Source organism: Watersipora subatra, chromosome 7 (genome assembly GCF_963576615.1).
Source record: "Watersipora subatra chromosome 7, tzWatSuba1.1, whole genome shotgun sequence".
NCBI lineage: Eukaryota > Metazoa > Bryozoa > Gymnolaemata > Cheilostomatida > Watersiporidae > Watersipora > Watersipora subatra.
The window spans coordinates 30,826,826-30,840,814 of NC_088714.1; the positions used below are offsets into that span (position 1 = coordinate 30,826,826).

Here is a 13,989-nt window from a genome sequence, read left to right on the forward strand (position 1 = left end):
TTGCTTAGCTTAACCAAGTGATACTTTTTTGTCTTCAGTTAAGTACGTGATACACATATACTTATAGTTCACTTGCCACCGTCGGCAAATAATTCTGGTAAAAATATAGGGCTTCACAATGTCTTTGCTAAACATAAAGCAGAACACACCAAGCAGATATTACATTTTAAAACAATAAATAAAAGTGATAATTTTGTTATTTTATATATTTAATTTTATTTATTATTTAATATGACAAGAAACCAATTATAGGGTAGTACGAAATATCCAGTAGCGGAAATTCAAAATAACATCAAAGCTATAGAACATAAAACTACAGTATCAATAGTTTTCTGGCATCTGCCAAAAAGAAAACAGTAAGACTTTGAATCAATCATATAAAAGTAATTGTGTGGCACCATATTGAAGAAGTATCACAATTATACTAAAACACTGGCTGAAGTACCAGATAATATCTGATGTGCACAAATAAACTTCTACGCAAAATAGTTTAAAGCAACAAACTGCCGATGTTTCGGAAGTGTGTACACTGTGGCACTAAAGAAATAGAACATATGGACGTCTTTCAAGACCCTAAATTCCGTTGAAGTTGAGGGAGGTCTGCTGAGCTTGCCTCTCCACCACAAACGAATACTCAAACTACAAAATACAAAAACAATAACAAAAAACATATATGAATTGTATCATAGAGTACAGTAAAATTATGGTGTAGTGACAAGACACAAACAAACTATTTATATATGATCTGTAAGCAGTAATATCATTCAACTGTTTTACCAGCCTTCAATACCTAGAATAACCTGTCCTATAAATTTAGATATAAATAATAAATATAGGTATAGATAATCCTCATTTTGTGACATAAATTCACATTATGAATCTCTCGTTGTTATTCTTGTTATTCCGTCATTCATTAAAGAAGCCTTCTCTTCCAACTCTGGTTTTATATTTTTTTCAAAAATTTCCTTTATGCATATTTGACAATTTTTCCCATTTTTAATATACCATCATAACTCCAAGTCATCACAAGTGCACATAAGTTAGCAAAAGTGTGTCATCCTAGTGGTCATAAGTGAGCACTACCTGAATTACAGTTTGATAATGATATTTAGCAAGCATCAGCTGACGGGAGCTTGATGAATTTAACATAGTTTGTCACATAAGAAAAAGAAGATGAGATAACTCCCTCATAAGAAAGCTATAAGCTAATCATGATGAAACTAGCGTCATATTCTTGGACAGATAAAACTGCTATCATATTCATTGGTTATACTAGTATAAAATAGGAGTTAACCAAACTAATCTAGACTGGAACTATGTAAAACGACTTAGTAATACAAATAGATTAGAATAGAGGTATACTTAAATACGTAATCTATGAATAAAAGGCAGGTTAAACAAGTAACACAACTATACCAACATGGTTTTAGATGATGTAGAGCTAATGGTAGCCAGACATTGGCTGAAAAAACATTTGACAGATGTAAATTTGGCTAATGAACATTTGGTCTAATAGCAATTTGGCTTAGTGCATATTTAGCCCAATGGACATTTGACCGAATGGACATTTAGCTCAGTAGATATTTCTTGTTACAGACCATGGAAATTACACACGAATTTAATACACGAACGACATGAGGAGAAAGTTATTGCTTGATGGTCATGCCTACATTGTTGATAGGAGAGAAAACAGTGCAATTTACTTCCGCCTATACCGGAGAAATACAGGTGTTATGAAAAAGTAGATTCTTTTGAGAGCAATTGCTTACAATATTTATATACTTTTTTATTGATTTTTTCTACATTAAACTACAATAAACTTAAATATATTTAATTTTACACTTTTTTATTGAATTTCTTTTCAAGCATACAAGTTCATACAATATACTTATAAGTATTGGCTGTTGTTACCCTTCTTTGGCCAAACATCCTTCAGCTAAATGTAAATATGGCCAAATTTCCGTTAGGCGAAATGTCTGTTGGCCAAATGTACGTCTGCCAAATATCTGTCAACCAAAAGCCTGGTAACGAAACCAATTGGGCTACCTCATACAATATATGCCCAAACCTTGCCACATGAACCTCCATATAAAACATGACTGACTAGCAATTTAAATTAGACCTTACCCATTTTCTAAACAAGAATAAATCATAACAATAATAGAAATGACAAGAAGGGAAAGCAAGACTGCATAATACAACGAAAGTATTAATAGCCTATGCCTACCTCATTCATGATGTTCGCTCGTGACTTTATAGAGAATCCGCTCAAGTTAGTCTGCAAAAGAGAAATCTTGAAGATTTTAAACAAACCGTAAAACGAATTTAATCAGACAACTTAAAGCAGATATTGACGATGAGACCCGTTACAGCGTTAAACCAAATTTTTATTCTTACAATTCTCATTGGAGGAATAAACCAGCATCCACTTTCTGATATCTTTGCACAACCGAATTACGCTAAATCTGAGAGCTGAGTACCGGATCTATTTAAAGCAATGCCTAGTTCTTCACTAGCAATTACATCCCCCTTCTTAAATATAATCATAAACAATCTCGATATGCATAAATATAGAAGAGTGAACTACCACTTGATGTACCTCTCAAGATGTACCGTAAAACCTCTATTTGAATGTTACCTTTATTTGAATGCCGCCTCTAATAAAACACTACTATGAGGAAGGGATGAAAAACGCAGCGTCATTGTGTTCAAATAGAGGCTTTAGGGTATTTGGCTATTGTATACATTGACAAAATATAAAAGCTTACTGCATTTGTGGCAAACAGAATAAATGGACATGCAAAATAAATTTATACAAATTTTTCAACAATGGCTGTTCGATATAGCGGAGTTGCAATTAGCACACATAGAGCGACATGAATCCAGAACTTAGACATATGATGTTCTTTTAGTAAGGTGCCTATGCATATAACTGGCATATCATTTACTTATGTATATACTCTGTACACAACTAGCTTATTGATAAACTATGTATAAAATTACCTTATGTATACACTTTGTACATAACTATCACATGTATACACTTTGTACATAACTATCATACGTATACACTTTGTACATAACTATCATATGTATACACTTTGTACATAACTATCATATGTATACACTTTGTACATAACTATCATATGTATACACTTTGTACATAACTATCATACGTATACACTTTGTACATAACTATCATACGTATACACTTTGTACATAACTATCATATGTATACACTTTGTACATAACTATCATATGTATATACACTTTGTACATAACTAACATATATATACACTTTGTACATAACTATCATACGTATACACTTTGTACATAACTATCATATGTATACACTTTGTACATAACTATCATATGTATACACATTGCACATAACTTTCATATGTATACACTTTGTACATAACTATCATATGTATACACTTTGTACATAACTACCCTATATATACACTTTGTACATAACTATCATATATATATACATTTTGTACATAACTATCATATGTATACACTTTGTACATAACTTCCCAATGGATGAACTTTGTACATAACTATCCTATGTATACACTTTGTACATAACTACCCTATATATACACTTTGTACATAACTACCCTATATATACACTTTTTACATAACTACCCTATATATACACTTTGTACATAACTACCCTATATATACACTTTGTACATAACTACCCTATATATACACTTTGTACATAACTATCATATGTATACACTTTGTACATAACTACCCTATATATACACTTTGTACATAACTACCCTATATATACACTTTGTACTTAACTACCCTATATATACACTTTGTACATAACTACCCTATATATACACTTTGTACATAACTTCCCTATGTATGAACTTTGTACATAACTATCCTATGTATACACTTTGTACATAACTACCCTATATATACACTTTGTACATAACTACCCTATATATACACTTTGTACTTAACTATCCTATATATACACTTTGTACATAACTACCCTATATATACACTTTGTACATAACTTCCCTATGTATGAACTTTGTACATAACTATCCTATGTATACACTTTGTACATAACTACCCTATATATACACTTTGTACATAACTACCCTATATATACACTTTGTACATAACTACCCTATATATACACTTTGTACATAACTACCCTATATATACACTTTGTACATAACTACCCTATATATACACTTTGTACATAACTATCATATGTATACACTTTGTAAATAACTATCATATATAAACTTTGTACATAACTACTCTATATATACACTTTGTACATAACTACCCTATATATACACTTTGTACACAACTACCCTATATATACACTTTGTACATAACTACCCTATATACACACTTTGTACATAACTATCATATGTATGAGCTCTGTACGTAAAAGCTACAAGACTAACAATCGAGTAAGTTTATCAGCTTGACTAGGTAAAACCTTGCAACAAAGTTGCGCAAAGAACGATGAGACAGCGATACTGAAAAAACCAGAATGACTGAAAGATGAATAGAAAAGATACTATTTACTAAGATACTAAGTTTAAATAATAAAACAAAGAAAAAAAAATAAAGGAGATTAATGGAAGTAACACTAGTGTACAAAGTTAGTACAACAAACAAGACATGGCAGGCTTCTCATAGCATGAACTGCAATGTTTGATACGAGAATGGAAGCTCAGAAAGCTCACCTTATCAGAGCCGGTCGATACTAATCTAGGATGAATTTCAAAGGGAACTCCAGTCAGCGCTACAATGCACAAGGTTTAAACAATACAAATGAAAACCTTAAATGATACCGGCACTAAAAATAAAAGCATACATAGGTAAGAGCAAAGAAAGCAGTAGAATGTACGAATGCGCTGTAGAGTTAACAACAATACAGACTTACGATGCGATCGGGTGTGACTATCTTGCCTCACAGGAGCCACAGCAGTTGGAGCAGGGGCTACCAAGGTGGGAGCAGGAGCTACGGAAGTTTGGACTGGAGCGGGATGACCTTGCAAAGCAGAATTTACCGGGGTTTGTGCATATGGATTGTAACTCATCTGCATTGCTGGTGGCCTGTGGCAGAGAATCATATTAGACAAACTTGAATTTTACGGGACATGGCAAAATAAGGGCTACCACTTGATACTGACTAGACTTTAGTTGCAAACCAAACTGCTTGATAATGAGATGTAGATACCATTGCGAGCAAAATGTTGAAGTTAGAAGCAGCAAAAGGGTTACATGCAAAGACAAGTAAGCAATGAGTTAGCGGAATGCTAAAAAATGTGAGAATAACGACACGAGTCAAACGTCTTGATACAGCAGCGATGTAGCAACACGTAATTTTTTGGATAGCCCGCACCTAAAACGCCCGACGAACAAGGGCACAATTCATTATAACGATACTTTGTGCTGCAAAAAACCGCGATTTTACGATGGCAAGATGGAAATTAATTACAGCTTTTGCATTCTAATTCAGCTAAAAAGCTGCAACCTGGCTAGAAATATTTGGGCTATTCCCTGCAGCTGTAACTGAGCATCCCTACCAGTATATGTCAGGAAAAGAACGCACAATTTGTACATGCTTCATTCATTCCACAAAAATAAGTTTCACAGCATGAAAAAGAGCACAGAGTTTTGACCTCACAGAAAAATTTTGTAAAGTACTAATAGCCACAAATTTCATAGTACATGTACAGGTATATTTCATCTTGTTTTGAGCTCGTTTGTTCAGCGATAAAATATTGATGGAGAATGTTCCATTATCTTGAAGAAATTTTTTTTTATCAGTAAAGCATCTGCAAAAGTGATACAATTTTCCCTCTCATAAGTTATGAACGACCAAACAGTGCTAGAAACTATTTCAAAGTACAGGTCATTGAAATTAAAAGAAATGTTGTTCATTGAAGTGAGCGTGATGCTGCCTACCAAGTCGCAAAAAAAGTGATTTGCTCTTCGTTGTTGCAGTCGACAATCTTTCACATCAATGCATATGACATAAATGTAATTATTACAAACACCTTTAACTAAATAACAAAAAAAAATTTAATCGCAATTAATTTTCCGATGGAATACTCATGCCATGGTATAACATTTGTATGTGCTAGATTGCAATAAATTCTAAATTCCTGGGTGGCCAGGACTGTCTGATTTAGACTGACAGTATCATGGGCAGAAGGTACAAGGGTCCAGTATAGAAAGAGCAGACATAGGTTGGATAAACAAGTTGGATGGCTGTGACGCTATGCCACATTGTAACGCTTATCCAAGAGCATCAGCAGAAGAATGTAACGAAGAAACACCAAACTTGAGTGTGAATGCGGGTAAACAGCGAAGTTATGTCGATTCATCAGAAACACCACTACTACCACACAAACTCATATCAATAATGGAGGCAGAGTGAAGCGCAGCTGCTGGTGGCATGCTAAAAACAAAAGTGAGCTGAACACAAAAACTAGAACAAAACACAATTACCTCAAGCCTGTATATACGGTGTTCCTATTGCTATAGCTGCAATTTTGAACAATATTGCAATCCTCTGAATAGTAACAGCAAATCTTAAGTAAATGCTACACGAGCAGTGTATCAATTATAACAAATGTTGCCTTGTATAACGAGCCTGCATGACTGGTAATATAATGTTACTGTTAGTCTAAGAGAGCTAGAACAAATTATCGAAAATTGAAAGTGTTATACAGTAGTGTGCGAAATAAACTGGAACCCTTTGTAGCAAAACTAAAGTTATCATTTACGACATCGTTACTAATTGTGAGTTTAGTCAATAGCCAAAGATTATATATTAAACTAATCTTCATTTCGAAGATGTAACCCAACAGCTGTAAAAATGTTTTCGATCGATTATGTAGGCTAAATTCTGAACATTTCATTTTTTAGTGATTGTAGATAACAATCTCACAGTCCATGTGTATGAGTTGAAAGCAGCAGAATGTGAAAGTACTTATTTCAACTCATACACAGTACATATGTATGAGTTGAAAGCAGCAGAATGTGAAAGTACTTCTTTCAACCCATACACAGTCCATGTGTATGAGTTGAAAGCAGCAGAATGTAAAAGTACTTCTTTCAACTCATACACAGTGCATATGTATGAGTTGAAAGCAGCAGAATGTAAAAGTACTTCTTTCAACTCATACACAGTACATATGTATGAGTTGAAAGAAGCAAATACAAAGGTATGTGGTGTGATCATATTTGTACAGATTGTTACCTTCAACCACTAGAAAACTAAATGTTCAAAATTTAGCCTACATAATCCTTCAAAACACAATTCTTTAATTTATATTTATATTTGATTTTGATTAGATATTTGATATTTTGATTTGATATATTAGATTCCTTCATATATAATTCATGGCTATTAACTAAATTCACAATGAGTAAAAAGGTTGTAAAGGAAAATTTTTAGTTTTTTTGGTCGAAAGGTCCAGTTTATTTTTCACACTGCTGTATGATTGGCTGTGCATGGGCAAAAGGAAAGATACATTGTGCTACCGGTGAATGCACTAATAGATTGAAATAAAAGCATATTTTATAAATGAGATGAGAAAGCAGTTATTATCGAAATAAAGAAAACAGGATCAACAAGGTTGTTAGCGCGGAGACAGACCAGGTCAGTCTTTAACTTCACTAAACATACTTACAATTCTGGATTAATAGAAGGTTGACTGCTAAAGCAACATAAAAGCTTAAGATCATCTCAAGTTAAACCCCATCCCTATGCAAATACTATACATATTAGTATGATTGACTTCTGATGTCTGAGTCAATATGATTGACTTCTGATGTCTGAGTCAGTATGATTGACTTCTGATGTCTGAGTCAGTATGATTGACTTAAGATGTCAGAGTCAGTATGATTGACTTAAGATGTCTGAGTCAGTATGATTGACTTCTGATGTCTGAGTCAGTATGATTGACTTCTGATGACTGAATCAGTATGATTGACTTTTGATGTCTGAGTCAGTATGATTGACTTCTGATGTCTGAGTCAATATGATTGACATACATATGATTTCAGAAGTATATGATTTCAGAAGTAACCACATTAAAACAATGTATTACCCGAACATTAATATAATTCTTTTAAATAAGAGTTGTGAGAGAACTGTTGTGAGCTGACAACGCATGCAGGTATTATGGCAACAACAACAACATGCAAATAGTGCAAAAAAGTATTTCGAAGAAAAGGCAAACCCCGTCTGTAAAATATGGATAGAGGCAATACTACGGTAGATGCCAGAGAATTCTTAGTCCCACTCAAATCATGAAACTTGAGAGCTTTCATATTCCCTACTTTTACAAATACATGTACGTAATTGAGGGACAACACAAGGCTCTAATTGTGAGTCTCTGAAATTTATAGGAAAAATACCAATGTTCTAGCTTAGACTGGGGTACAAAATAACCTAGCCTGTTTCTGAGTTGCAGTTTCTTGCATACACATTTGCATTTTAGCCTTGGTCCTCGGTGATTTGCTGAGTTTTCTTTGGTGAAACGTTTGCCTATGTGTTTGTAAATGTATATAGCATACGTCTGCTATATATGCTAACATTTCATTGAGTTCATTTGCAGATTATTAATAGAGTAATACCTGTGTCAACCAAATATCATTAAAAAGACAATTCTAAGCCTATGGATCCACGTAAAACTAAACAAATGCTTATCAAGTACGAGTTTAACCTCTTTTTCTGATAATTTGTCATGCTCTACTCATCACGTGGTTCCACAGGTTACCCCGCTAGGTTACACACAAAGAATTTGAAAGTGTCAATAATTCTAAGCTAAAAACTAAAGCAATTTTTATCAGAAGCTATACAGTGAAAATTGGTGGCATAATGAAGGGATAATAAATTAGACTAATTAGAAACAGAAGCTCAGGCAGTGCAGAAATATGACACAAATCTTGAAAGAGTCTAAAAGCAGTCTTAGCTAATAATGCATTTTCACTCAAGTTTTGAAATTTTTGCTTGGTTTCTAAGGATGTTCCTAACCTTTATTAGAAAGCCCAAAGATCACAATAACATGAAACTGTGTCCAGCAAAAATATTCAGAATGATTAAATACTCAAATGCACTTAGTATATGTCTGGGGCATTCTTGTGCAACCATGAACTACTTACCTAGGTGGGATTGGCGGAGGAGCTGACTGATTAGACACCTTGCCCACTTTGAAACAAAGGGTGAGACCGTTTAGTTCCCTGCAAAATATGTCAGTTTTAACTTACATATATTTCTTATAACAGAAACATGTGGTTGGTTATCAATTGATTTCTGAACAAAAAATCTATATATTTTAATAAATGAAGTGAAGGAAGAGCTAGATTATATTATCTAGTTTAATATCTCGCTGCTTTCACATCTTAAATAGAATTCTATGTACACTAGACACAAATTCTAGGTACATTGTACCAACTAGAGATCGATATACAAAAACTCATGAGTGCAATGGACAATGCATACGATTATAATATTATGATTACGTTAATGAGTTTAAAACCAATATTGTTAAAATATTGTAGAAAATCTCATCCACACTCCTTATAAAGCTCGCTATTTTCCAGACTAAAGCATAGCATACCACCACAAATGGGGCAACACGAAATGAATAGTTGAAACAGACCCGACCAGAGTGTATCCTGGTTGAGCCTTTTTAAGCTTGCCATAAAAAACAATATCTGTTATGGCATCTGTGGCCTGAGTTCGGGCCACAAGTTTGGCACACAGCGTTTTCTTCCTCATAGCAGCATCTGATGTATCCTGGGTGAGGCTCAGGGCGCTGTAACCTAAACAACAGAGTACTGATATTAGCTTAACGCGCCTTCACAGGATGTTATATCCCATTTACTCTTGTTTAAGGACAAAAGTGATCTGGGTTTACGATAGCCTAACAAGAGATAATAAAAATGCAGAACACCCCAATTTTATTACTCTACCATGAATGCTAACTTAAAAAGAGTACTATGATTTTAAATGTACAAAAAGTCGGTAAAGCATTGTTAAAGTTGAGATATCCCAAAAATGAGAACGAATGGTGCAAACTGAAATGAGTAAAATGAGAATAATAGATTAAGAAAGTTGAGTAAAGATATTAATGTCTGAGCTTACCCACTGGTGGCTGCTCTTTATCGTCTACAATGGTCAAGTCTACTAACACATTGTTCAACGTTCCCTGAAATAAAATACTTAAAGAATTAACTATACAAGAACTTGTGAGAATGACAGAACATAATTTACGGTAGCCGACAAAAAAAATGAAGAGGGATTACTCCACCGATCAAAATAATAAATATAAATAGCCAATGCACCAGCCACATAACAATTCTCAGCTGACCAAACATTGAATAACGAGACAGAGTTTGTTACTGCTGACTGTTACAGTAGACCTATGTTCACAAACGAAAAGTTGAGATGGTTTGCATCTTGGAGTTGTTTTTTTTTTAAATTAAAACTTGAACTAACAATCTTAGAATTTCTACAAACTGTGAACAGCTTGTAGAAATTCTAATGCATATGTGAAACGCACATAGAGTGTGAAACGCACACAGAATGTGAAACACACGCCAACAATGTTGGATTTATATATAGAAAGTTAGTGAATCATGTGGCTGTCTTTATAGTGGCACAAGTTGCTAAACACTTACAAGTAACAAATTGTAGTTTTAGATTTTTAAATGGCATGCAAGACCCTGAACTCAGATGATAATATGACTCAATGACAATGTAATAAAACTTACACCTCCCAAAGGAAACACCCGAGTAATACAGAGATACCGCTTTACTTTTTTTCCAAACAGTTGGTCTTTCCAAAGATCGGCCTCTGATCGAGTGTCATCGCATGAGTCAATCTGCAACATACAGATGAGGCCAACAGAAGTCAATCTACTCGAGGGGGGAAAATACCAAGAATGAACTGTTTCCTTAAAAAAAGTTGAACTACCATGAATTGTTGAATGTTCTCATCCACAAAGGCGTTGATGAGGATATTCAACAAGTGCTTGAGTTACAAAAATAAAAACGCCAGTCCGTGTGACCAAATCAGAATAATGCATCAAGACAAAGAGGGTAAATAAAATAGTCTGTTATTGAAACATAGTTAAGGAAGCAATGGTTATTCTTCTACAAATACAGTAAAAATGAGAAAATTGTGATACACACATATGTTAAAAAACATTAGGCCTACCCCTTGTATGCCCTTATTAACCAAAATTTTGCGAAAGATTTTAAAATCTAACTACATTTTAAAAGTTTATTAAAAGCTGTAGTTTTATTGTAAGAGAAGCAAAAGAAGGGCTCTCGCAAAACGCAAGCAATCTTCCATAGAAGCGATGTGCATACTTTGGGAAAAAAAGGAGCAACTAAAAAAACTTTGTTAGAAATCGGGAGCAGAATCAGAGGGTGATCACAGACAAAAATCGTTAATCATAGAAATTCATTGTAACTTTCTAACCAACCATGGATACAAGACTGTCTAAAACCTCAAAACAGTAAACAACTTTTTTGTTTATGGTGGTTACTGTACAAAGCGTATTAAATGAGAAAACTATTGTACTAACTTTCTGTATTTTTAAGAATCCGACTTACAATGAAGGTAGAGCAATAAGGTGCATCTGACTATCTATTCTCACATATTTAGAATTTGACTAAAATCTATGCAATGAAGAACAACAGTTCATAAGGTTCGATAAGGTTTACTGATAAGGTTAGAGTCCAACTTTCTGCATTTTATCTTTGCAAAAAACCTTTTGCGGCAGTCTAGGTTAGCTGACTATACACAACCGAAGCACAGTTACCGTAAAACCTCCATTTAAAAGTCATGGTGCTGTATTTTTCAACCCTTCCCCATTTAGTGGCGTTTTATCAGAAGTGACGTACAAATAGAAGGTGGCACTGTATTTTTGACTAGCTTGTCAGAATTTTAGGAAGATAAATTTTCAACTCTTTTACGAGTGAAGTGATGCTAACGTCACCTATATTTTGCATTCCGCTTCAGGCAGAGCATTAATGTACATTAATAGCATAAATGCCATTAATAAACATTAATGGAGTCGGCCTCAGCATTTTACTAAACCGTTTTTCATATACATTGTATATAAGAGCGATGTATATGATATATATACTTATATAGTATCAGACTGAGTTAAACAAGGAACTATTTTGAGCAAAACATTAACCAGATATATTAATTACTTCAATGATGTCGCTTTCAAAGTTTTAAAGATCTATATAGCTGTGAAGTTTTTGAGTTAGAAAATGGACTTCGATACGCCATAACAATGGCTGCTATTACGTCGTACGGTGCTCCTGAAAAGTACTTTTATCGTTCCTCAAAATGGTTTAGTCTTCAGGCCAGATTGTAAACCCCATTATAGAACAATCAATTCAAGACAATTAATCAAATTTACAGTTTAATGACTTCAAATCAGAGTGTAGTTCTGATGATTTTGGTGATCGAACTTCTCAAGTACATCGTTACTAAAGCGATGACAACCACCAGAGCAACAACGAAAGAGTTAATTGTTATTGATGTAACAAAGTCATTACTATTACCATTGTGTGAACACTTTTTTACTAATGACATTCTATTATGAGTTCGTAAAGATCACAGAACGTCAAAGCGGCAGTCAAATAAAGGTGGCGTTCACCTAAAAAGTGGCACTTTATTTTTCAACCCTCCTCCTATAGTAGGGTGCATTAGAGGTGGCGTTCAAATAGTTTTACGGTAATTACAACAGTATTAGCCAAATCATCACAGCCTAAATTTATGTAGAATGTAGCAATCAGTGACTGCAGAACAAGTATGTAAACAAGCTTTTTTTGCGTAATAATTGTGGCAAAAGGAAATTAAACATTAAAGACCTAGTACTTCGCATTTTTCTAACTTATCCCATTTTCTGCTACATTGGTCCCACTGCTACTCATTGGTAAAAGATAAAATGATGACTAACATATACATACTGTATATGGCCAAACCCACCATGATATAACCCGCTGGACATGTTTGTTCCACAATACATAACCCTGTGATGGGCTGATTGTCTGTAGTCATTCTTGATTTGTATTATACAAGTGTCAAAAGCCTACAACAATTGAACAATAGTAAAAACATACAAACACAAATGACAAATCAGTGAGCAACATATAATTTAAAAATACATTATTACACATCAACTAAGACAAGAAAATACTTCATGCAAAAAGTTTTTCAGCGATCGCTAAACCTAACAAGCTATTGAATGATTATACCGTGAATAGGCGTTGAAATCTATAATCTTCAGCCTGTATTTTCAGGAACTATACATCTAAAGTGAACTAGTTAAAAACAGTCTTCAACGATCAATTTACAATTATTTTTTAACAATACAATACGTCAATGAAAAAGATATTGGCGGTTTATGACTCAGAGATTGATGATTTTCCGTCAACTAACTCTTGAACAACGAATAGCCTAGGAACTGATTTGCCTATATTGGTTAACGAACGCTCGGTCTGTAGACGTACTCGTCACACGCTCATAGGGTAAAATGTGTTCAGTACATGCATAGAGTTATCTCCCCCTAGAGTGATAACTGTGCATTCAACAACACGAGCGTTTCCGGTGCCAACAAGGAGCGTTTAGGCCACGCCCCTTTTTTGTGCTAGTCAATCGTAGTGATCGACAGAACAATAGCGTCAGCCATGAGAATGATCATGAATTTCTAGTTAAGACAGTAATTATTGCTCATATTAAAGAAATGATGATTATAGTTTATTACTCTAATATATGCTTATTATTTAAAGCAATTCAATACCTACATGCATTGGAAAGGCACTGAATAGATGGTGTTAAGTAAGTGAGTTAATGCAATCAGTTACTCCAATTAGTCTGGTGGCCACAGGGCCTTATCGTGTCAACAGGTGGCAGAAGATGGGGTCTATGGTAGCTTGACACTTTTAACATGTTT

General features: G+C 34.1%; 1 protein-coding gene across 6 annotated transcripts; it reads right to left on the bottom strand.

Moving 5' to 3' along the window:
• Positions 1 to 200: 200 nt before the first annotated feature.
• On the bottom strand, positions 201 to 13,484 carry LOC137399399 (multivesicular body subunit 12B-like). 6 transcript variants are annotated; one of them, XM_068085492.1, is made up of 12 exons: positions 13,292 to 13,484; positions 13,023 to 13,125; positions 10,783 to 10,893; positions 10,154 to 10,217; positions 9,669 to 9,831; positions 9,169 to 9,246; positions 7,692 to 7,715; positions 6,505 to 6,540; positions 4,931 to 5,103; positions 4,731 to 4,789; positions 2,228 to 2,278; positions 201 to 639 (listed from the first exon to the last, which is right to left on the bottom strand). In XM_068085492.1, exons 2-12 carry the CDS (start codon positions 13,092 to 13,094, stop codon positions 574 to 576), a joined length of 897 nt encoding a protein of 298 aa, XP_067941593.1. In that variant the 5' UTR covers positions 13,095 to 13,125; positions 13,292 to 13,484; the 3' UTR covers positions 201 to 573. The 6 variants fall into 6 exon arrangements, with proteins under 6 accessions (XP_067941593.1, XP_067941592.1, XP_067941594.1 ...); XM_068085491.1 differs by having other exon boundaries at positions 7,692 to 7,718; XM_068085493.1 differs by lacking the exon at positions 7,692 to 7,715.
• Positions 13,485 to 13,989: the final 505 nt, after the last annotated feature.

Excerpts from the sequence above, each read along its gene's own strand:
- LOC137399399 (XM_068085491.1), bottom strand. The coding sequence starts at position 13,094 with ATGACTACAGACAATCAGCCCATCACAGGGTTATGTATTGTGGAACAA. Across the intron at positions 9,247-9,668 it reads CCAGGATACACTCTGGTCGG|GGAACTAAACGGTCTCACCC; the intron begins GTCTGTTTCAAC and ends CATATTTTGCAG. Across the intron at positions 7,719-9,168 it reads CCTCCGCCAATCCCACCTAG|CAGTCAACCTTCTATTAATC; the intron begins GTAAGTAGTTCA and ends ATGTTGCTTTAG.